Source organism: Ammospiza caudacuta, chromosome 29, assembly GCF_027887145.1.
Source record: "Ammospiza caudacuta isolate bAmmCau1 chromosome 29, bAmmCau1.pri, whole genome shotgun sequence".
Taxonomy (NCBI): domain Eukaryota; kingdom Metazoa; phylum Chordata; class Aves; order Passeriformes; family Passerellidae; genus Ammospiza; species Ammospiza caudacuta.
In genome coordinates this window covers 858,721-876,785 of record NC_080621.1, presented here as the reverse complement: position 1 = coordinate 876,785, position 18,065 = coordinate 858,721, and the positions used below count along the sequence as shown (strand labels likewise).

Here is an 18,065-nt window from a genome sequence, read left to right as displayed (position 1 = left end):
TTAGGGGGGGCTTTTGGGGTCTCACCTGAGCTTGGGGTCTTTGAGTCAGTCCCATCTGAGGGCACCCCCAAATCGGGGCCTGGGGGCGAAATTCGGGGATTTTGGGGCGAAATTTGGGTGAAATTTGGGCGAAATTTGGGTGAAATTTAAGTGAAATTTGGGTGAAATTCGGGTGAAATTCGGGCGAAATCGGGGAGGTTTTAGGGGGGGCTTTTGGGGTCTCACCTGAGCTTGGGGTCTTTGAGTCAGTCCCATCTGAGGGCACCCCCAAATCGGGGCCTGGGGGCGAAATTTGGGGGCTTTGGGGCGAAATTCGGGTGAAAATCGGGTGAAATTTGGGTGAAATTTAAGTGAAATTCGGGTGAAATTCGGGCGAAATCGGGGAGGTTTTAGGGGGGCTTTTGGGGTCTCACCTGAGCTTGGGGTCTTTGAGTCAGTCCCATCTGAGGGCACCCCCAAATCGGGGTCTGGGGGTGAAATTTGGGGGCTTTGGGGCGAAATTCGGGCGAAAATTGGGTGAAATTTGGGCGAAATTCGGGTGAAATTTGGGTGAAGTTTGGGCGAAATTCGGGCAAAATTCGGAGAGGTTTTAGGGGGGGTTTTGGGGTCTCACCTGAGCTTTGAGGGGGTCTCTGAGTCAGTCTCGTCTGAGGGAACCCCAAAATTTGGGGTTTGAGGTGAAATTTGGGGGTTTTGGGGTGAAATTGGGGTGAAATTTGGGCGAAGTTCAGGTGAAATCGGGGCAATTTTAGGGGATTTTAGGGGCATTTCAGGCGGTTTTGGAGGGTCTCACCTGAGCTTGGTGTCTGAGGGAACCCCGAATTTGGGGGTTCTGGGTGAAATTTGGGGTTTTGGGGCGAAATTTGGGTGAAATTGGGGCGGTTTTGGGGGGCTTTGGGGTGAAATTCGGGGAGATTTGTGGTGAAATTGGGGTGAATTTGGGGTTTTTGAGGCAAAATCGGGGGGGTTTAAAGGGGTTTTGGGGAGGTTTTGGGGGTCTCAGATGGGTCTCGAGGTCCTCAGGTGTGTTTGAGTCCCTCCTGTCTGAGGAAACTCCAAATTTGGGGTTTGGGGGCGAAATTTGGGGGGTTTTGAGGTGAAATTTGGGCGAAATTCGGGTGAAATCGGGGCGAAATCGGGGCGTTTTTAGGGGGTTTTGGGGGCATTTTAGGGGGTTTAGGGGGTCTCGAGGTCCTCAGGTGTGTTTGAGTCACCCCTGTCTGAGAGAACCCCGAAATTTGGGGATTTTGGGGGAGATTTGGGGAAATTTGGGGCGTTTGGGGGAACTTTGAGGATTTTGTGGGATTTTTGGAGTCTCCTCCACACTTGAGGCGTCTTTGGGATTCTCCATTAAACCCAGAACTCCTCTCACAGCCTCCCCCTCTCACTCACTGCCGCGCCGGGGGTTTTGGGGTCCCTGGGAGGGATTTTGGGGCATTTTTGGGATTTTTTGGGATTTTTTGGGATTTTTTTGGGGGGATTTTGGGCAACAAAACCAGCGGAACTCAAGTTCGGGGAAACACTTGACACCCGGAAGCAAATGGAAGTGACGCAGCGGAAGTGACCGGAAGGTGCTGCGGGGACACCGGAAGTAGCGAGGCCACGCGGCGGCGCCGGGATGGGGCGGCCCGGAAAGGTCGGGGGAAAAAACGGGAAAAAATTGGGAAAAAACGGGAAAAAAACGGGAAAAAACGGGAAAAAACCGGGATAAAACCGGGATAAACCGGGAGGGGGAGGGCTCTGGGGAGCGGCGGGGGGTCGGGAATGGCGGGAGGGGCGATAAAAACGGCGGGAGCCGAAAATTTCCGAGAAAAATCTCCAAATTTGCGAAATCTGAGGGAAAAAAAAATCCCAAAATTTGGGGATTCGTGAGGGGAAAAAATCCCAAAGATTTGGGAATCGTGAGGGGAAAAATCGCAAAAATTTGGGAATCGTGAGGGGAAAAAATCCCAAAGATTTGGGAATCGTGAGGGGAAAAATCGCAAAAATTTGGGAATCGTGAGGGGGAAAAATCCCAAAGATTTGGGAATCGTGAGGGGAAAAAATCCCAAAATTTGGGAATCGTGAGGGGGAAAAATCCCAAAGATTTGGGAATCGTGAGGGGGAAAAATCCCAAAATTTGGGGAATCGTGAGGGGAAAAAATCCCAAAGATTTGGGAATCGTGAGAGGAAAAAATCCCGAAATTTTGGGAATCGTGAGGGGAAAAAATCCCAAAAATTTGGGAATCGTGAGGGGAAAAAATCCCGAAATTTTGGGAATCGTGAGGGGAAAAATCGCAAAAATTTGGGAATCGTGAGGGGGAAAAATCCCAAAGATTTGGGAATCGTGAGAGGAAAAAATCCCGAAATTTTGGGAATCGTGAGGGGAAAAAATCCCAAAAATTTGGGAATCGTGAGGGGAAAAAATCCCGAAATTTTGGGAATCGTGAGGGGAAAAATCGCAAAAACTTGGAAAAAGTGTGGGGAAAAAAATCCCAAGAATTTGGGAATTCTGAGGGCAAAAAATCCCAAAATTTGCGAATTCTGAGGGAAAAAAATCCTAAAATTTGGGGTTTTTCAGCCCATTTTGGGTTCAAAAATTGGAATTTTAGGGTGAGGAGGGGCTGGAAATTCCCAAATTTTGGGATTTTTTGGGATTTTTTGGGATTTTTTGGGATTTTTTGGATATTTACGAATAATTTAGGATAATTTGGGATATTTTTAACCCTTTCAGAGCCGTTTCCAGCGCCGGCAGCGAATTCTCCTCCGTCCCTCACTCGTTCCTGTTCCTACCTGGAATTTTGGGATTTTTTGGCAAACTTTTTAATATTTTATGCTAATGTATGCTAATTTATGCTAATTTCTGATTATTTTTAACCCTTCCAGAGCCGTTCCCAGCGGCAGCAGCGCGCCCAGACCCGGCAGCACTCGGAGCAGGAATTCTCCGTCCATTTAGGATACTTTATGCTAATTTAGGGATGATCTATGCTAATTTATGCAAATTTATGCTAATTTATGTTAATTTCAGGTTTTTTTTTTTTTAACCCTTCCAGGGCCGTTTCCATCGGGTTTCCATCGGCAGCAGCGCGCTCAATCTCAGCAGCGCTCGGAGTCTCCTCTGTCCCTCACTCATTAGACCGGGAATTATGGGACAATTTATGCTAATTTATGCTAATTTCAGGCTTTGTTTAACCCTTGCAGAGCCGTTTCCAGCGGCAGCAGCGCGCCCAGGCCCTCAGAACAAGAATTCTCCTCCGTCCCTCACTCGTTCGTGTTCCCAGCAGGAATTTAGGATACTTTATGCTAATTTAGGGATCATTTATGCTAATTTATGCAGATTTCGGGTTTTGTTTAACCCTTGCAGAGCCGTTTCCAGTGGCAGCAGCGCACCCAGGCCCGGCAGCGCTCGGAGCAGGAATTCTCCTCTGTCCCTCACTCATTAGACCAGGAATTATGGGATATTTAATGCTAATTTATGCTAATTTATGCTAATTTAACCCTTGCAGAGCCGTTTCCAGCGGCAGCAGCGCGCCCAGGCCCGGCAGCAGCGCTCGGAGTGATCTCGCACTCGTTGGTGTTCCCACCGGGAATTTAGGATATTTTATATTAATTTATGCTAATTTATGCTAATTTATGCTAATTTCGGGTTTTGTTTAACCCTTGCAGAGCCGTTTCCAGCGGCAGCAGCGCGCCCAGACCCGGCAGCGCTCAGAACAAGAATTCTCCTCTATCCCTCACTCATTGGTGTTCCCACTGGGAATTTAGGATATTTTATGTTAATTTATGCTAATTTATGCTAATTTCGGGTTTTGTTTAACCCTTGCAGAGCCGTTTCCAGCGGCAGCAGCGCGCCCAGGCCCGGCAGCGCTCGGAGCAGGAATTCTCCTCCGTCCCTCACTCGTTCGTGTTCGCCCGCGGCCGCGCCGGGAGGAGCCTCCGGGGCCTCTGCAAGGACCTCAGGAAGGTTCTGGAACCTTTCACGGCCAGAAACCTGCAGGTGGCACCTGGGGACACCTTGGGGACACCTTGGGGACAGCTGGGACTGGGGACATTGGGACGTTGGGGACGTTTGGGGTCACTGGGAATGGGCTCAGGGGGGGATCTCAGGAAGGTTCTGGAACCTTTCATGGCCAGGAACCTGCAGGTGGCACCTTGGGGACACCTTGGGGACATTGGGGACATTTGGGTCACTGGGATCACTGGCATCACTGGGAATGGGCTCAGGGGGGGATCTCAGGAAGGTTCTGGAACCTTTCACGGCCAGGAACCTGCAGGGGACATTGGGGACACCTTGGGGACATCGTGGGGACACCCTGGGGACACCTTGGGGACATTGCGGACACCTTGGGGACACCTTGGGGACACTGGGACATTTGGGGTCACTGGGATCACTGGGAATGGGCTCAGGATGGATCTCAGGAAGGTTCTGGAACCTTTCACGGCCAGGAACCTGCAGGTGGCACCTGGGGGACACCTTGGGGACACCTTGGGGACACTGGGACATTGGGGACACTGGGAATGGGCTCAGGAGGGATCTCAGGAAGGTTCTGGAACCTTTCATGGCCAGGAGCCTGCAGGGGACATTGGGGACACCTTGGGGACATTTGGGACAGTTGGGAATGGGCTCAGGGGGGATCTCAGGAAGGTTCTGGAACCTTTCACGGCCAGGAACCTGCAGGTGGCACCTGGGGACACCTTGGGGACACCTTGGGGACACCTTGGGGACAGCTGGGACTGGGGACATTGGGACGTTGGGGACATTGGGGACACTGGGAATGGGCTCAGGGGGGGATCTCAGGAAGGTTCTGGAACCTTTCATGGCCAGGAACCTGCAGGGGACATTGGGGACATCGTGGGGACACCCTGGGGACACCTTGGGGACATTGCGGACACCTTGGGGACACCTTGGGGACACTGGGACATTTGGGGTCACTGGGATCACTGGGAATGGGCTCAGGATGGATCTCAGGAAGGTTCTGGAACCTTTCATGGCCAGGAGCCTGCAGGGGACATTGGGGACACCTTGGGGACACCTTGGGGACACCTTGGGGACATTTGGGACAGTTGGGAATGGGCTCAGGAGGGATCTCAGGAAGGTTCTGGAACCTTTCAAGGCCAGGAACCTGCAGGTGGCACCTGGGGACACCTTGGGGACACCTTGGGGACACCGGGATCACTGGGACTGGGGACATTGGGGACACTGGGAATGGACTCAGGAGGGATCTCAGGAAGGTTCTGGAACCTTTCACGGTCAGGAACCTGCAGGGGACACTTGGGGACAGCTGGGACTGGGGACATTGGGATGTTGGGGACATTTGGGTCACTGGGATCACTGGGAATGGGCTCAGGAGGGATCTCAGGAAGGTTCTGGAACCTTTCACGGCCAGGAACCTGCAGGTGGCACCTTGGGGACACCTTGGGGACACCTTGGGGACATTGGGGACATTTGGGTCACTGGGATCACTGGCATCACTGGGAATGGGCTCAGGGGGGATCTCAGGAAGGTTCTGGAACCTTTCACGGCCAGGAACCTGCAGGGGACATTGGGGACATTGGGGACATTTGGGTCACCGGGATTGGGGACATTTGGGTCACTGGGATCACTGGGACATTGGGGACATTGGGGACACTGGGAATGGGCTCAGGGGGGATCTCAGGAAGGTTCTGGAACCTTTCATGGCCAGGAACCTGCAGGGGACACTTGGGGACACTGGGGACACCCTGGGGACACCTTGGGGACATTTGGGACATTGGGAATTTGGGGACATTTGGGATCCCTGGGGTTTGGGCTCAGTGGGATTTGGATATTGGGATTGGGGACGTTGGGATTTGGGGGATTTGGGATTTGGGATCACTGAAATTTGGGATATTTGGGATCACTGGGGTTTGGGATATTGGGAGATTTGGGATATTTGGGATTTGGGATCACTGGGATTTGGGATATTGGGATCACTGGGGTTTGGGGGATTTGGGATATTTGGGATTTGGAATCATTGAAATTTGGGATATTGGGATCACTGGGGTTTGGGATATTTGGGATCACTGAAATTTGGGATATTTGGGTCACTGGGATTTGGGATTTGGGATATTGATTTTTGGGATATTTGGGATTTGGGATCACTGAAATTTGGGATTTGGGATCACTGGCATTTGGGATATTGGGATTTGGGGTATTGGGAGATTTGGGATTTGGGGGATTTGGGATCACTGGGATTTGGGATATTTGGGATTTGGGATCACTGAAATTTGGGATATTTGGGTCGCTGGGGTTTGGGATCACTGGGATTTGGGATTGCTGAAATTTGGGATGATTGGATCACTGGGATTTGGGATATTTGGGATTTGGGATCACTGGGGTTTGGGATCACTGAAATTTGGGATGTTGGGGTCACTGGGAATTGGGGTTTTGGGATATTTGGGATTTGGGATCACTGGGATTTGGGATATTTGGATCACTGGGGTTTGGGATTAGTGGGATTTGGATATTGGGATTTGGCATCACTGGGGTTTGGATTTTGGGATTTGGGATCACTGGGATTTGGGATATTGGGGTTTGGGGGATTTGGGATCACTGGGGTCTGAGATACTGGGATTTGGGATCACTGGGATTTGGGATTTGGGATCGCTGGGATTTGGGATCGCTGGGATTTGGGATTTGGGATCGCTGGGATTTGGGATCGCTGGGATTTGGGATTTGGGATCGCTGGGATTTGGGATATTGGGGTCACTGAGATTTGGGGTCACTGGGATTTGGGATTTGGGATCGCTGGGATTTGGGATATTGGGGTCACTGAGATTTGGGGTCACTGGGATTTGGGATCACTGGGATTTGGGATCACTGGGATTTGGGATCTTGGGGTCACTGGGATTTGGGATCTTGGGGTCACTGGGATTTGGGATCGCTGGGGTTTGGGATATTTGGATCACTGAGATTTGGGATCGCTGGGATTTGGGATCTTGAGGTTTGGGGGATTTGGGATCACTGGGATTTGGGATCACTTGGATTTCGGATATTGGGGTCACTGAGATTTGGGGTCACTGGGATTTGGGATCACTGGGGTTTGGGATATTGGGGTTTGGGGCATTTAGGATCACTGGGATTTGGGATCACTGGGATTTGGGATCACTGGGGTTTGGGATATTGGGGTTTGGGGCATTTGGGATCACTGGGATTTGGGATCACTGGGATTTGGGATCACTGAGGTTTGGGGTCACTGGGGTTTGGGATCACTGGGGTTTGGGATTTGGGATCACTGGGATTTGGGATCACTGGGGTTTGGGATCACTGGGGTTTGGGATTTGGGATCAATGGGATTTGGGATCACTGGGATTTGGGATCACTGGGATTTGGGATCACTGGGATTTGGGATCACTGGGGTTTGGGATATTGGGGTTTGGGGCATTTAGGATCACTGGGATTTGGGATCACTGGGATTTGGGATCACTGGGGTTTGGGATCACTGGGATTTGGGATCACTGGGGTTTGGGATATTGGGGTCACTGGGATTTGGGATCTTGAGGTTTGGGGCATTTGGGGTCACTGGGATTTAGGATCACTGGGATTTGGGATCACTGGGATTTGGGATCACTGGGGTTTGGGGTCACTGGGGTTTGGGATCACTGGGATTTGGGATCACTGGGGTTTGGGATCACTGGGGTTTGGGATCTTGGGGTCACTGGGATTTGGGATCTTGGGATTTGGGATATTGGGATTCGGGATTTTTGGGATCCCTGAGGAATTTGGGATTTGGGAATTTTGGGGTTTCCAGGTGCGCCGGCGCAATTCCCTGCGGGACGTGCTGGCCGTGGCCGGGCCCCTGGGGGTGTCGCAGTTCCTGGTGCTCAGCAAATCCCAGAGCGGCGTCAACCTGGTGAGTTCCGGAACCTTCCGGAAAATTCCGGGAAATTTGGGAATTTTTGGGGAAAATTTGGGAATTTTTAGAGAAATTTTGGGATTTTTTGAGAAATTTTGGGATTTTTTGGGGATTTTTTGGGAATTTTTCCGGGATTTTTGGGGTCCCAAATCCCTCCCGGAGCCAGAGGATGAAGAATTTTCCAGAATGATCCCAAATTCTGTGACTGATCCCAAAGTAAACGCGCTGATGGCTCCGGGAGTTTGGGGATTTTAGGGGAATTTTTTGCATTTTTATGGGATTTTTTGGGAATTTTATGGGGATTTTAATTTGATTTTTTCTGGGATTTTTTCCAGAATTTTTCCAGGATTTTTCTGGGAAATTTTCCAGGATTTTTTCTCAGATTTTTCTGAGGATTTCTTGGGATTTTTCCTCAAATTTCCTGGGATTTTGTCCAGGATTTCCCCAGGATTTTCTTGGGATTTTTCTGGGATTTTTTTTTTAGGATTTTCTGGGAATTTTCTGAGGATTTTTGTGGGATTTTTTTTCCCAGGATTTTTTGGGATTTTTTCCAAATTTTTTTGGGACTTTTCCCAGGTTTTTCCCCAGCATTTCCCAGGATTTTTCCAGGATTACCCAGGAATTTTCTGAGGATTTTTTTCAGAGATTTTCCTGGGATTTTTTCCAGATTTTTCCTGGAATTTTAATGGGATTTTTCCTGGAGTTTTTATGGGATTTTTCCTGGAATTTTTCTGGGATTTTTCCTGGAATTTTTATGGAATTTTTATGGGATTTTTCTGGGGTTTTTTGGGGAATTTTCTGACGATTTTTCTGGGAATTTTCCCCAGAATTTCCCTGAATTTTTCCCATTTCTGATTTTTTTTCTCTTCCCCAGAAACTTTTCCGCCTGCCCGGGGGTCCCACCCTGACCTTCAAAGTGCTCCAGGTACGTCCAGAAATTCGGGAATTTTGGGGAATTTTTGGGAATTTTGGGAATTTTTGGGGTCCCAAATCCCTCCCGGAGCCAGAGGATGAAGAATTTTCCAGAATGATCCCAAATTCTGTGACTGATCCCAAAGTAAACGCGCTGATGGCTCCGGGAGTTTGGGGATTTTTGGGATTTTTGTGGGATTTTTCCCAGATTTTTCTGGGAATTTTCCCAGATTTATTGGGATTTTTTTTGGGGGGATTTTTTGGGAATTTTCTGGGAATTTTCCAGGATTTTTTGGGGATTTTTCTGGGAATTTTCCAAGATTTTTTTGGAGAATTTTATGAGAATTTTCCAAGATTTTTTGGGTTTTTTTTTCTGGGATATTTTTCTGGGATTTTTCTGGGATATTTTTCTGGGAATTTTCTGAGGATTTTCCCATGATTTTGATAGGATTTTTCCCAGATTTTTCTGGGAATTTTTTGAGGACTTTCCCACAATTTTTTACGGGGTTTTTCCGGATTTTTAAGATTTTCCCAGTATTTTTATGGGATTTTTTCCAGGATTTTCTGGGATTTTTCTGGGAATTTTTTGAGGATTTTCCCATGATTTTTATGGGATTTTTTCCAGATTTTTCTGGGAATTTTCCAGGCTTGGAATTTTGGGAATTTGGGATTTTGAGGTTGGGAATTTTCTGGGATATTTTTGGGAATTTTTTTCTGGGATTTTTCTGTAATTTTCTGAGGACTTTCCCAGGATTTTTATGGGATTTTTTCTAGGAGTTTTCTGGGATTTTTTTGGGAATTTCCCAGGATTTTTATGGGATTTTTTCTGGGAATTTTCTGGGATATTTTTGGGACTTTCCCAGGATTTTTATGGGATTTTTTCTAGGAATTTTCTGGGATATTTTTGGGACTTTCCCAGGATTTTTATGGGATTTTTTTCTGGGATTTTCTGAGAATTTTCCGGGATTTTTCTGGGAATTTTCTGAGGATTTTCCCACAATTTTAATGAGATTTTTCCCAGATTTTGATGGTTTTTTTTTCAGGATTTAACCCCTTTTTTCCCCATTTTTCCCCATTTTTTCCCCCATTTCAGCTCTCCCTGCTCTGGGACGTGGGCTCAGCCCTGAGGAGGCACCGCAGAGATCCTGGGCTGGATTTAATGGCATTTAATGGCATTTAATGGCATTTAATGCAATTTTAATGGGGATTTTTGCTCTTTTAATCGAATTTTTTATCGAATTTTTTATAATTTAATTAATTTTTTCCCTGATTTCAGTACTCCCTGGTGCAGGACGTGGTGTCAGCCCTGAGGAGGCACCGCAGAGATCCTGGGCTGCTTTCAATGGGATTTAATGGCATTTAATGCAATTTTAATGGGGATTTTTGCTCTTTTAATCAACTTTTTAATAATTTAATTAATTTTTTTTCCCTGATTTCAGTACTCCCTGGTGCGGGACGTGGTCTCAGCCCTGAGGAGGCACCGCAGAGATCCTGGGCTGGATTTAATGGCATTTAATGGCATTTAATGGCATTTAATGCAATTTTAATGGGGATTTTTGCTCTTTTAATCAATTTTTTCCTAATTTAATTATTTTTTTCCCCATTTTTTCCCTGATTTCAGAACTCCCTGGTGCAGGACGTGGGCTCAGCCCTGAGGAGGCACCACAGAGATCCTGGGCTGGATTTAATGGCATTTAATGGCATTTAATGGCATTTAATGGCATTTAATGCAATTTTAATGGGATTTTTTTGCATATTAATGAATTTTTCCCTAATTTAATTAATTTTTTCCCTGATTTCAGTACTCCCTGGTGTGGGACGTGGTCTCAGCCCTGCGCAGGCACCGCAGAGATCCTGGGCTGCTTTCAATGGGATTTAATGGCATTTAATGGCATTTAATGGCATTTAATGCAATTTTAATGGGGATTTTTGCTCTTTTAATCAATTTTTTCCTAATTTAATTATTTTTTTCCCCATTTTTTCCCTGATTTCAGAACTCCCTGGTGCAGGACGTGGGCTCAGCCCTGAGGAGGCACCGCAGAGATCCTGGGCTGCTTTTAATGGCATTTAATGGCATTTAATGGGATTTAATGGCATTTAATGCAATTTTAATGGGGATTTTTGCTCTTTTAATCAATTATTCAAGATTTTAATGATTTTTTTCCCTTTATTTCCCATTTTTCCTCATTTTTTTTATTATTTCAGCACTCCCTTGTCCATAACGTGGGCTCAGCCCTGAGGAGGCACCGCAGAGATCCTGGGCTGGATTTAATGGGATTTAATGGCATTTAATGGGATTTAATGGCATTTAATGCAATTTTAATGGGGATTTTTGCTCTTTTAATCAACTTTTTAATAATTTAATTAATTTTTTTTCCCTGATTTCAGAACTCCCTGGTGCGGGACGTGGGCTCAGCCCTGAGGAGGCACCGCAGAGATCCTGGGCTGCTTTTAATGGCATTTAATGGCATTTAATGGGATTTAATGGCATTTAATGCAATTTTAATGGGATTTTTTTGCATATTAATGAATTTTTCCCTAATTTAATTAATTTTTTTCCTGATTTCAGTACTCCCTGGTGTGGGACGTGGTCTCAGCCCTGCGGAGCCACCACAGAGATCCTGGGCTGCTTTTAATGGGATTTAATGGCATTTAATGGCATTTAATGGGATTTAATGGCATTTAATGCAATTTTAATGGGGATTTTTGCTCTTTTAATCAATTTTTTCCTAATTTAATTATTTTTTTCCCCATTTTTTCCCTGATTTCAGAACTCCCTGGTGCAGGACGTGGGCTCAGCCCTGAGGAGGCACCACAGAGATCCTGGGCTGCTTTCAATGGCATTTAATGGCATTTAATGGGATTTAATGGCATTTAATGGGATTTAATGCAATTTTAATGGGGATTTTTGCTCTTTTAATCAATTATTCAAGATTTTAATGATTTTTTCCCCTTTTTTTCCCATTTTTCCTCTTTTGTTTTTATTATTTTAGTGTTCCCTTGTCCATGACGTGGTCTCAGCCCTGCGGAGGCACCACAGAGATCCTGGGCTGCTTTCAATGGGATTTAATGGCATTTAATGCAATTTTAATGGGATTTTTTTGCATATTAATGAATTTTTCCCTAATTTAATTAATTTTTTCCCTGATTTCAGAACTCCCTGGTGCGGGACGTGGGCTCAGCCCTGAGGAGGCACCGCAGAGATCCTGGGCTGCTTTCAATGGGATTTAATGGCATTTAATGGCATTTAATGGCATTTAATGCAATTTTAATGGGATTTAATGCAATTTTAATGGGATTTTTTTGCATATTAATGAATTTTTCCCTAATTTAATTAATTTTTTCCCTGATTTCAGAACTCCCTGGTGAGAGATGTGGTCTCAGCCCTGAGGAGGCACCGCAGAGATCCTGGGCTGCTTTCAATGGGATTTAATGGCATTTAATGGCATTTAATGTAATTTTAATGGGGATTTTTGCTCTTTTAATCAATTTTTTCATAATTTAATTAATGTTTTTTCCCATTTTTTCCCTGATTTCAGAACTCCCTGGTGCAGGACGTGGTCTCAGCCCTGCGCAGGCACCGCAGAGATCCTGGGCTGCTTTCAATGGGATTTAATGGGATTTAATGGCATTTAATGGCATTTAATGCAATTTTAATGGGGATTTTTGCTCTTTTAATCAATTTTTTCCTAATTTAATTATTTTTTTCCCCATTTTTTCCCTGATTTCAGAACTCCCTGGTGCAGGACGTGGGCTCAGCCCTGAGGAGGCACCGCAGAGATCCTGGGCTGCTTTTAATGGCATCTAATGGCATTTAATGGGATTTAATGGCATTTAATGCAATTTTAATGGGATTTTTTTGCATATTAATGAATTTTTCCCTAATTTAATTAATTTTTTCCCTGATTTCAGTACTCCCTGGTGTGGGACGTGGTCTCAGCCCTGCGCAGGCACCGCAGAGATCCTGGGCTGCTTTCAATGGGATTTAATGGCATTTAATGGCATTTAATGGCATTTAATGCAATTTTAATGGGGATTTTTGCTCTTTTAATCAACTTTTTAATAATTTAATTAATTTTTTTTCCCTGATTTCAGAACTCCCTGGTGCGGGACGTGGGCTCAGCCCTGAGGAGGCACCACAGAGATCCTGGGCTGCTTTTAATGGGATTTAATGGCATTTAATGGGATTTAATGGCATTTAATGCAATTTTAATGGGATTTTTTTGCATATTAATGAATTTTTCCCTAATTTAATTAATTTTTTTCCTGATTTCAGTACTCCCTGGTGTGGGACGTGGTCTCAGCCCTGCGGAGCCACCACAGAGATCCTGGGCTGCTTTCAATGGGATTTAATGGGATTTAATGGCATTTAATGGGATTTAATGGCATTTAATGCAATTTTAATGGGGATTTTTGCTCTTTTAATCAATTTTTTCATAATTTAATTAATGTTTTTTCCCTGATTTCAGAACTCCCTGGTGCGGGACGTGGGCTCAGCCCTGAGGAGGCACCACAGAGATCCTGGGCTGCTTTCAATGGCATTTAATGGCATTTAATGCAATTTTAATGGGATTTTTTTGCATATTAATGAATTTTTCCCTAATTTAATTAATTTTTTCCCTGATTTCAGAACTCCCTGGTGAGAGATGTGGTCTCAGCCCTGAGGAGGCACCACAGAGATCCTGGGCTGCTTTTAATGGCATTTAATGGGATTTAATGGCATTTAATGTAATTTTAATGGGGATTTTTGCTCTTTTAATCAACTTTTTAATAATTTAATTAATGTTTTTTCCCTGATTTCAGAACTCCCTGGTGCGGGACGTGGGCTCAGCCCTGAGGAGGCACCGCAGAGATCCTGGGCTGCTTTTAATGCCATCTAATGGAATTTAATGGGATTTAATGCCATTTTAACGGGGATTTTTGCACTTTTAATGAATTTTTTAATAATTTAATTAATTTTTCCCCTGGTTTCAGTACTCCCTGGTGCGGGACGTGGTCTCAGCCCTGCGCAGGCACCGCATGCACGAGCAGCAGTTCCTGCACCCCCCTCTGTTGGTGCTGGGCAATTTCGGGGCGCAGGCGCGGATGGAGCTGAGGCTGCTGGCAGGGATGTTCCAGGGCATGTTCCCGGCCATCAACGTCCACAGGGTCAGCAATTAACCGCCTGTTAATTGGCAATTAATGGGGAATTCATTGGGAATTGATTGGGATTTAATCGGGGAATTTATTGGGAATTTATTGGGAATTAATCGAGGAATTTATCGGGGATTTATTGGGGATTTCTCAGGGATGTTCCAGGGGATGTTCCCGGCCATCAACGTCCACAGGGTCAGCAATTAATCACCTGTTAATTGGCAATTAATGGGGAATTAATGGAGAATTTATTGGGAATTTATTAGGATTTAATCGGGGAATTTATCGGGGATTTATTGAGAATTTATTGAGAATTTATTGGGGATTTCTCAGGGATGTTCCAGGGGATGTTCCCGGCCATCAACGTCCACAGGGTCAGCAATTAATCACCTGTTAATTGGCAATTAATGGGGAATTAATGGAGAATTTATTGGGAATTTATTAGGATTTAATCGGGGAATTTATCGGGGATTTATTGAGAATTTATTGAGAATTTATTGGGGATTTCTCAGGGATGTTCCAGGGCATGTTCCCGGCCATCAACGTCCACAGGGTCAGCAATTAACCAGGATTTAATTGGGATTTAATTGGGAATTAATGGAGAACTAATTGGGAATTGATTGGGATTTAATCGGGGATTTTATCGGGAATTTATCGGGGATTTATCGGGGATTTATCGGGGATTTATTGGGGATTTCTCAGGGATGTTCCAGGGGATGTTCCCGGCCATCAACGTGCACAGGGTCAGCAATTAACCGCCTGTTAATTGGCAATTAATGGGGATTTAATTGGGAATTGATTGGGAATTTATCGGGAATTTATTGGGAATTAATCGGGGAATTTATCGGGGATTTATTGGGGATTTCTCAGGGATGTTCCAGGGGATGTTCCCGGCCATCAACGTCCACAGGGTCAGCAATTAATCACCTGTTAATTGGCAATTAATGGGGATTTAATTGGGAATTGATTGGGATTTAATCGGGGATTTTATCGGGAATTTATCGGGGATTTATCGGGGATTTATTGGGGATTTCTCAGGGATGTTCCAGGGGATGTTCCCGGCCATCAACGTGCACAGGGTCAGCAATTAATCACCTGTTAATTGGCAATTAATGGGGAATTAATGGAGAATTTATTGGGAATTTATTGGGATTTAATCGGGGAATTTATCGGGGATTTATTGAGAATTTATTGAGAATTTATTGGGGATTTCTCAGGGATGTTCCAGGGCATGTTCCCGGCCATCAACGTCCACAGGGTCAGCAATTAACCAGGATTTAATTGGGATTTAATTGGGAATTAATGGAGAAGTAATTGGGAATTGATTGGGATTTAATCAGGGAATTTATTGGGAATTTATCGGGGAATTTATCGGGAATTTATCGGGGATTTATTGGGGATTTCTCAGGGATGTTCCAGGGGATGTTCCCGGCCATCAACGTCCACAGGGTCAGCAATTAGTCACCTGTTAATTGGCAATTAATGGGGATTTAATTGGGAATTTATTGGGGTTTAATCGGGGAATTTATTGGGAATTAATCGGGGAATTTATCGGGGATTTATTGGGGATTTCTCAGGGATGTTCCAGGGGATGTTCCCGGCCATCAACGTGCACAGGGTCAGCAATTAACCGCCTGTTAATTGGCAATTAATGGGGATTTAATTGGGAATTGATTGGGAATTTATCGGGAATTTATTGGGAATTAATCGGGGAATTTATTGGGGATTTATTGGGGATTTCTCAGGGATGTTCCAGGGGATGTTCCCGGCCATCAACGTCCACAGGGTCAGCAATTAACCACCTGTTAATTGGCAATTAATGGGGATTTAATTGGGAATTGATTGGGATTTAATCGGGGAATTTATTGGGAATTTATTGGGAATTAATCGAGGAATTTATCGGGGATTTATTGGGGATTTCTCAGGGATGTTCCAGGGGATGTTCCCGGCCATCAACGTCCACAGGGTCAGCAATTAATCACCTGTTAATTGGCAATTAATGGGGATTTAATTGGGAATTGATTGGGATTTAATCGGGGAATTTATTGGGAATTTATTGGGAATTAATCGAGGAATTTATCGGGGATTTATTGGGGATTTCTCAGGGATGTTCCAGGGGATGTTCCCGGCCATCAACGTCCACAGGGTCAGCAATTAATCACCTGTTAATTGGCAATTAATGGGGAATTAATGGAGAATTTATTGGGAATTTATTAGGATTTAATCGGGGAATTTATCGGGGATTTATTGAGAATTTATTGAGAATTTATTGGGGATTTCTCAGGGATGTTCCAGGGCATGTTCCCGGCCATCAACGTCCACAGGGTCAGCAATTAACCAGGATTTAATTGGGATTTAATTGGGAATTAATGGAGAACTAATTGGGAATTGATTGGGATTTAATCGGGGAATTTATTGCGAATTTATTGGGAATTAATCGAGGAATTTATCGGGGATTTATTGGGGATTTCTCAGGGATGTTCCAGGGCATGTTCCCGGCCATCAACGTCCACAGGGTCAGCAATTAATCACCTGTTAATTGGCAATTAATGGGGAATTAATGGAGAATTTATTGGGAATTTATTAGGATTTAATCGGGGAATTTATCGGGGATTTATTGAGAATTTATTGGGGATTTCTCAGGGATGTTCCAGGGCATGTTCCCGGCCATCAACGTCCACAGGGTCAGCAATTAACCAGGATTTAATTGGGATTTAATTGGGAATTAATGGAGAACTAATTGGGAATTGATTGGGATTTAATCGGGGATTTTATCGGGAATTTATCGGGGATTTATCGGGGATTTATCTGGAATTTATTGGGGATTTCTCAGGGATGTTCCAGGGGATGTTCCCGGCCATCAACGTGCACAGGGTCAGCAATTAACCGCCTGTTAATTGGCAATTAATGGGGAATTCATTGGGAATTTATTGGGAATTTATTGGGATTTAATTGGGGAATTTATCGGGGATTTATTGGGAATTAGTTGGGGATTTCTCAGGGATGTTCCAGGGGATGTTCCCGGCCATCAACGTCCACAGGGTCAGCAATTAATGGGGAATTAATTGGGAATTAATCAGCATTTAATTGGGAATTTATCAGGAATTAATGGGGAATTTATCAGAAAGTTCTTGGGAATTTATTTGGAATTATTCAGAAATTACCCAGGAATTAATTGGGAATTATTAAATGGGGTTGGGCTCAGGGAACAGGGCCAGGGGAAATTTCCCCATTTTTCCCATTTTTCCCATTTTTCCCATTTTTCCCATTTCCCCATTTTTTCCCATTTCTTTTTTCCTTTTTTTTTAATTTTTTCCTTTTTTTCCCTCATTTTTTCCCATTTCTTTTCACTTTTTTTTTTTCATTTTTTCCCTTTTTTCCCCATTTTTTTTCCCTTTTTTTTTATTTTTTCCCTTTTTCCCCCATTTTTTCCCATTTCTTTTCCTTTTTTTTTTTTTTTTCATTTTTTCCCTTTTTTCCCCATTTTTTTTCCCTTTTTTTTTTATTTTTTCCCTTTTTTCCCCATTTTTTCCCATTTCTTTTCCCTTTTTTTTTATTTTTTCCTTTTTTCCCCCCATTTTTTCCCATTTCTTTCCCCTTTTTCTTTTCATTTTTTCCCATTTCTTTTCCCTTTTTTTTTTTTCATTTTTTCCCCTTTTTCTCCCCATTTTTTCCCATTTCTATTCCCTTTTTTTTTTCATTTTTTCCCCTTTTTTTCCCCATTTTTCCCATTTTCTTTTCTCTTTTTTTTTATTTTTTCCCTTTTTTCCCCATTTTTTCCCATTTCTTTTCCTTTTCTTTCCCCATTTTTTCCCTTTTTTTCCATTTCTTTTCCCCGATTTTTCCTTTTTTCTCCATTTTTTCCCATTTATTTTCCCTTTTTTCTTTCCCATTTTTCCCATTTCTTTTCCCATTTCTTCCCACTTTTCCCTTTTTTTCCCCATTTTTTCCCATTTCTTTTCCCTTTTTTTTTTTTTCATTTTTTCCCCTTTTTTCCCCCATTTTTCCCATTTTCTTTTCTCTTTTTTTTATTTTTTCCCTTTCTTTCCCCATTTTTTCCCATTTTTTCCATTTCTTTTCCTCATTTTTTCCTTTTTTCCCCGTTTTTTCCCCATTTTTTCCCATTTCTTTTCCCTTTCTTTTTTTTTCATTTTTCCCCTTTTTTTC

General features: G+C 44.1%; 1 protein-coding gene across 2 annotated transcripts in view; it reads left to right on the top strand.

Annotated features, from left to right (window-relative positions):
• The first annotated feature begins 1,618 nt into the window (after nucleotides 1-1,618).
• PPAN (peter pan homolog) overlaps nucleotides 1,619-18,065 on the top strand; it is a 30,959-nt gene continuing 14,512 nt past the window's right edge. For both annotated transcript variants that reach the window (XM_058821430.1, XM_058821429.1), the window contains exons 1-5: nucleotides 1,619-1,636; nucleotides 3,806-3,976; nucleotides 7,749-7,850; nucleotides 8,728-8,778; nucleotides 13,740-13,913. In XM_058821430.1, the coding sequence (XP_058677413.1) occupies nucleotides 1,619-1,636; nucleotides 3,806-3,976; nucleotides 7,749-7,850; nucleotides 8,728-8,778; nucleotides 13,740-13,913 (516 nt within the window). The remainder of the gene's footprint in view (nucleotides 1,637-3,805; nucleotides 3,977-7,748; nucleotides 7,851-8,727; nucleotides 8,779-13,739; nucleotides 13,914-18,065) is intronic.